Below are 5,707 nucleotides of genomic sequence, written 5' to 3'. Positions count from 1 at the left end.
CGGAAGCTCAGACGTAAACCCCTCGGGAAGAGCCGCCCCTGCGCATGGAAACCTCTCGGGGCTTCCTAGTCCCGGGCACCGTCCATGTCAACCATCTGACGCCGCGGGTTCGCACTGCGACCCCCACAGGAAGCTCCGCCAGCGGGGCCACCGCCGGGCGCGCGGCCCGGAGCCCGAGTCTTCGGGGCGATGCCGGCTCGTCCCTCTTCCGCTCCTCAGGCTCCACGGCCCCATCAGCGTCCGAGGGGCGTTTTGAAACAGGGTGGTCTTGGCTTCAGAATATTTATACACGTTACCAAGTTATGCGGTGTGGGGTGTTGTCATCTCACCTCGCTCTATACTCTCCATGGCGCTGCCATCTTGCGCGGCATTGAATCATGGGGGCCGCCATTTTGCGAAAGAGGGCGGGTGTTTCCGGTTCCGGCGGGGGACGTTCTCTCTTTTCCTCGCGGGGCGGCGGCGGTGGTGGTTGCGCTGCTGCTCTCTCTGAAGTATCCAGGTCCATCCTCGTCGCTGCGGCGACCCCCGCACCCGCCGCCGCCATGACTGAGCAGATGACCCTCCGTGGCACCCTCAAGGGCCACAATGGATGGGTGACCCAGATCGCCACCACCCCCCAGTTCCCGGACATGATCCTGTCCGCCTCTCGAGGTACGAGCTGAGATGCGGGGCGGGCGATTGGAGGATAAGAGGGTGTCCCTGTCGCGTGGCTGGGCCTGTGGCACGCGGCCGGGAACGGGGTGGAAGGGCCGCGCGGACTGTGCCCCGGCCTCGGCCGGAATGCAGACGTGGAGACGGGTCAGCCAGCGGCCGCGGGGAGGCTTGCAGGACTGGGGGGCTCTTTGATTTCTCGCCCGCCTCCCCGCAGGTGTGCTGCAGTGGGTCGGGCGGGGCGGTGATGACACCAACATGCCATCTGAGTGCCCGTGCTGAGAACCAGAGGCTGTTTCTGAGCTGCTGCCCGGCCCCTGCCCGGTGGGAAGGGGGTGGGCACCGACCCCGGCCGGCCGGCCCGAGCCCGCCCTCGGTGCCTTCGGGTTTCTGCTCGGAAGCTTCCTGGGCCTTGGGTTTGCGCCCACCCGCACCGAAAGGCGAGCTGAAAGGTGACTGACCGCGTGGTGCTCAGTCGGGAAGCTTCCCTGGGCAGGTCCCGGGGAGGCAGCCACCAGGAGCGAGGGGAGCGGCTCGCCTGGCGGCACCGCAGGCAGCCCCGCGGCTAGTCTTCCCGCTCCCGAGCGGCTGGTTCTGCATCAGTCGTCAGATGAGGCCGAAATGGGTGTTGAGCTGGTCAGTGTCAGGAGAGAGCGCCCTCATCTCCGGTGAAGTTAGGCACTGCTTGGCCCACTTGGTTCCGGAACAGCGGGTCACTTGGCCTTGGCTGGGCCTGTGCTCGGGGCCTGGGGTTCCCCTCCCCACCTGCTCTTCATTGGTTAGATTGCGGACCCACCGGGGACCAAGGGCGACCCGATCGTCCATAGGTGAGCAAGTGGCCATGAGGCTGCTCACTGGGCTTCCTTTCCTGTCTGACCTGCCCTTAGACAAGACCATCATCATGTGGAAGCTGACCAGGGATGAGACCAACTACGGCATCCCCCAGCGTGCTCTGCGGGGTCACTCCCATTTCGTGAGTGACGTGGTCATCTCCTCAGATGGCCAGTTTGCCCTCTCTGGCTCCTGGGACGGAACCCTTCGCCTCTGGGATCTCACAACGCAAGTAGCTGCTCACTTCGCTCTGGGGGGAGGAGGGTTCCCTGGGCTCTCCGGTCGGTCCCTTGTGGGAACTGAGTCCAGAGAGCACCAGGAGAGGGTAGTGAGGTGCTGGCTCTCTCCTTGTTGCTTTGCGTTTGTTGCACTTCGGGGAGTGGTCTTCCCGATATTGCCATTGAGGCGGCAAGAGTTTGAACAGGTTCTGCCTTGGGAACATAATGGAGGGTCCTGGTGATGACAGGCGACATGGTCAGCCAACCCCGTGTGGGAGTGAGGACATGTCCTGCAATTCTGAAGGGAATCCTCTGGAGCATTCTTAGCTGAGGGCCAGTCTGTGCAGACCCGTGTCCGGGCTGTATGAGGAAACGCAGCTCCGCTGGGGCTGGACCAGGCCAGGGAAACGTCTCCCTGGAAGAAGGCTCGCGTCTGTCTGGGCAGTGACCGAGTCCTTCCTCTCAGGGGCACCACCACGCGCCGGTTCGTGGGCCACACCAAGGACGTGCTGAGCGTGGCCTTCTCCTCGGACAACCGGCAGATTGTCTCTGGCTCCCGAGACAAAACCATCAAGTTGTGGAATACTCTGGGTGTGTGCAAATACACCGTCCAGGTACAGTGACCACGCGCGTTAAGGTGCTCTCCCACCCTCTGAACCTGGGCCTTAGGTGGTGATCTCGAAGGTTTGGGCTTGGAAGTGTGAAAACAGATTGTCATCATAACTAAGGGGTGGGGTCAAGAGTTTCATGGACAGGATGGTTTTCCCTAATTTCCTTTTCATCTGTAGGATGAGAGCCACTCGGAGTGGGTGTCTTGTGTGCGCTTCTCACCCAACAGCAGCAATCCCATCATCGTGTCCTGTGGCTGGGACAAGCTGGTCAAGGTGAGCTTGGAGCCAGGGTGTAGGGTCTTCACCAGCTGGAATGTGTTCCCACTCTCCCCCAGATGGTCATGCACTCCAACTTGTTCCTCAGTTTACATTTTTTCTTTCTAGTTGATCTAAAGGAGCCAATTGATGGGTCTAAGTCCCTTATGAGGCAACAGAGCATTTGTTACCTGTTTTAATCCTAATTGTCCACGAGTGGCCAGGACCTTTTTTTGGTTACTGATCAAATGAAAAATGACCACCAGATCCAGGAATGCTTTGAAACGAGCTTTAAAGGCCCTTTCTGTTTGGCTAGAGCTCTTCTGACTCTTGACAGCTCCAGAGCCAAGTTCTTCATCTCTGACCACCACCCCAAATTTAGGTATGGAACCTGGCAAACTGCAAGCTGAAGACCAATCACATCGGCCACACGGGGTACCTGAACACTGTGACTGTCTCTCCAGATGGGTCCCTCTGTGCTTCTGGAGGCAAGGTACTTGGGCCAGGAGTCTCCTAGGCGATGGGTACAGTGTCTTAGAAAGAGTGCTTGACAGTAAGAGCAATCTGAGAATAAGTGTTTCCAAATATTGCTTTCTGACAATGAGATCTTTAAGGCATACTATACTGTTCAAAAGAAAACAATTGTCTTCTATTATACATCTGGTTTCTTTTGAAGCGATTGATGACATTAGGATCTCATTTAACAGACAGTGGTTTGATTTAGGTGACAGGCTCTTGGTAGGTTTGGTGAGTGAAGTGGCGCATTAAAGGAAAGGTATAGAGGTAAATATTGGCTACTTCAATCATTCGTTTTGGGGAAGTTTAGGGTACGGGGGTGGGATAGATAAGACAACCTTGAGACAGCTGGGGTTAACATCTGGAAGAGGTCACATTGCCCTGACTCAACTTTGCTCTCTCCCAGGATGGCCAGGCCATGCTGTGGGACCTCAACGAAGGCAAGCATCTTTATACACTTGATGGTGGGGACATCATCAACGCCCTGTGCTTCAGCCCCAATCGTTATTGGCTCTGTGCTGCCACTGGCCCCAGCATCAAGATCTGGGTGAGTATGGGCTGCAGTTCAGGACAGGTACCTAGCTGTACCCTAAGCCATGGCACTGTTGTGATTTCCTGAACTGCTGTCAGGGTGTCAGTGGAGGCCCAGAAGAAGCTAGTTAAAACTTGCTGGGTTTGGGGTTTGCAGTGATTCAGTCCTTGCCTACTTAAAGGAATGGCCATGGAGTAGCTTATTCAACCGCAGCACAGTTGGCACTTGGTCTGAATGTTTGCCGGCGGGGTGGGGTAGCCCTGTGTATTTTAGGTTGTTTAGCAGCAAACCTGGTCTTGAGTCACCAGTAAGCGCCTATAGCAAACTCCCTTAGTGACAACCAGAAACGACTCTAGGCATTGCCAGGTGGGAGTGGCAAAAAATACCCTCTGTTGAGATAGTAATCTCAACAGATATAAAGGGACTTTTGAGAGGGGACTTGTGTTTCCAGTTTTTTTGGTGTTTTTTAGTATCAGTGGCATTAAAGTGCAGGGTTGCCTTAACTCTGTTTTGTTCCTTCCCCAGGACTTGGAAGGTAAGATCATTGTAGATGAATTGAAGCAAGAAGTTATCAGTACCAGCAGCAAGGCAGAGCCACCCCAGTGTACCTCTCTGGCCTGGTCTGCTGATGGCCAGGTAAGTGGGTGTGCCATTTGGAGGGAAGATTGTGGTCTAGAGCAGCAGTCACCAGCCGGTGGTCTGAGGTCCGAAAGGTTGGCAACCAGTAGTCTAGTCTAGAGGGTAGTGATTACCTGCTTTCAGTTCAGTTTAATTTGACCAATTTACAAGCATATTAGTCCTTACTTACCAGCTGTTGCTTCCTCTAGGAATAGGAATAATCGCCCATAATCATGTAGTTAGAAGAGTGGGGATCTTAAGGGCCATCTTTCTTCATTAATGGGACTAGAGTTTCATGACCCTGACGTATCACTCAATTCTCCTTTGCAGACTCTCTTTGCTGGCTACACAGACAACCTGGTGCGAGTGTGGCAGGTGACCATCGGCACCCGCTAGAAATACATGGCAGAGCTTTAGTAATAAAATGGTTTTCTGGCTTGTAGAAAGTGTCTTTCTCTGATTAGGAAAACCTGCTTCCCATTTTTATATTGGCAGGCTGGAAGCACAGGCCAAGTAAACAAGGCTTTGGGGAAGAGGGAGAAGTCAGACTATGTTAGGTACCCTCATTCATAATGTCCTATTTCAGATAGATCCTCGATGCTTTTTAATGTTTTTATTGATTTGAGACAGAGAGACAACCCATCTGCCTCCCACATGCCCCTACTAGGGATTGAGCCTGCAACCTGGGCAAGTACCCTGATTGGGAATTGAATCTGCCACCTCTGGGTGCATGAGATAAGGCTCAACCAACTGAGCTGCTACACCAGCCAGGACCAGGTCCAACTCTAACACACACACAAAAAGAATATAGCAAAGGCGCATTTTGTTACTCTTCCAAAGGGAAGATTAGAAAACTTTCTGAAACTGGTTAAGGCTAATGTAGTCTACATCATATTAGGTCTTTTGTTTTAATACATTTCGTACCGCTCAGTTTTCTCGTGTTTTGCGCAACCTCTCACGAGTGTTCTCGTTTTTCACGCCCATGGAAAAAGGAGCGAATCTAGATACTTACGTTTGGTCCCTCTTCATAGAGGAAAATGTTTTACACAGTACCATACATTAAAAAAGTACTAGGATCTTTAATTGTTTTTGTAAATAAAAATGTTATAATTATTGAAAAAGCACACCTAAAGTGCATTATGATGATTTAAATAACGTCCAGTTTGCCCAAAAAATGTGCGGTCCTTGGCGTATGTCTTAGAGGTTTCTATGTGGTACGCAATGTGTTAAGATGGAGACTTTCTTTTTTAATTATTAAAGGCAAGTCAACTCAATCAAAAGAACTACCTAAATCCTTTTCACTCCTTCCATACTGGAGATTTAATATATACAGTGGTCTGGAATTTATAACCACAGAGCCGGCTAAATTACAGCTATTGAAGTAGCCCATATATATATACACACATACTAGAGGCCTGGTACACTAATTTGCACACAGGTGGGGTCCCTCAGGGAGGCCTGAGGGGATCTGGCTG

At 52.8% G+C, this 5,707-nt stretch overlaps 1 protein-coding gene and 1 long non-coding RNA gene across 2 annotated transcripts in view; one reads left to right on the top strand and one right to left on the bottom strand.

Moving 5' to 3' along the window:
- Positions 1–395, bottom strand: part of LOC107183601 — a 9,084-nt gene extending 8,689 nt beyond the window's left edge. Inside the window, exon 1 of the long non-coding RNA XR_001514389.1 lies at positions 330–395. This is a non-coding gene — a long non-coding RNA (uncharacterized LOC107183601). The remainder of the gene's footprint in view (positions 1–329) is intronic.
- Positions 396–424: 29 nt separating this feature from the next.
- On the top strand, positions 425–4,674 carry RACK1 (receptor for activated C kinase 1). Its single transcript, XM_006766846.2, has 8 exons — positions 425–651; positions 1,539–1,710; positions 2,167–2,314; positions 2,489–2,584; positions 2,949–3,059; positions 3,489–3,629; positions 4,140–4,250; positions 4,563–4,674. The coding sequence occupies exons 1-8, from the start codon at positions 543–545 to the stop codon at positions 4,626–4,628; spliced, it is 954 nt and encodes a 317-aa protein (XP_006766909.2). The 5' UTR covers positions 425–542; the 3' UTR covers positions 4,629–4,674.
- The last annotated feature ends 1,033 nt before the right edge of the window (positions 4,675–5,707 follow it).

The sequence above is a fragment of the Myotis davidii genome, unplaced genomic scaffold (genome assembly GCF_000327345.1).
Source record: "Myotis davidii unplaced genomic scaffold, ASM32734v1 scaffold862, whole genome shotgun sequence".
NCBI lineage: Eukaryota > Metazoa > Chordata > Mammalia > Chiroptera > Vespertilionidae > Myotis > Myotis davidii.
The sequence above is the reverse complement of the archived record's forward strand: the minus strand, read 5'-3'. Positions and strand labels throughout refer to the sequence as shown.

Bases quoted from the DNA above. Each gene is read 5' to 3' on its own strand.
- RACK1 (XM_006766846.2), top strand. From the start codon at position 543: ATGACTGAGCAGATGACCCTCCGTGGCACCCTCAAGGGCCACAATGGA. The intron at 652-1,538 runs GTACGAGCTGAG...ACCTGCCCTTAG, and splicing joins GATCCTGTCCGCCTCTCGAG to ACAAGACCATCATCATGTGG. The intron at 1,711-2,166 runs GCAAGTAGCTGC...CCTTCCTCTCAG, and splicing joins CGCCTCTGGGATCTCACAAC to GGGCACCACCACGCGCCGGT.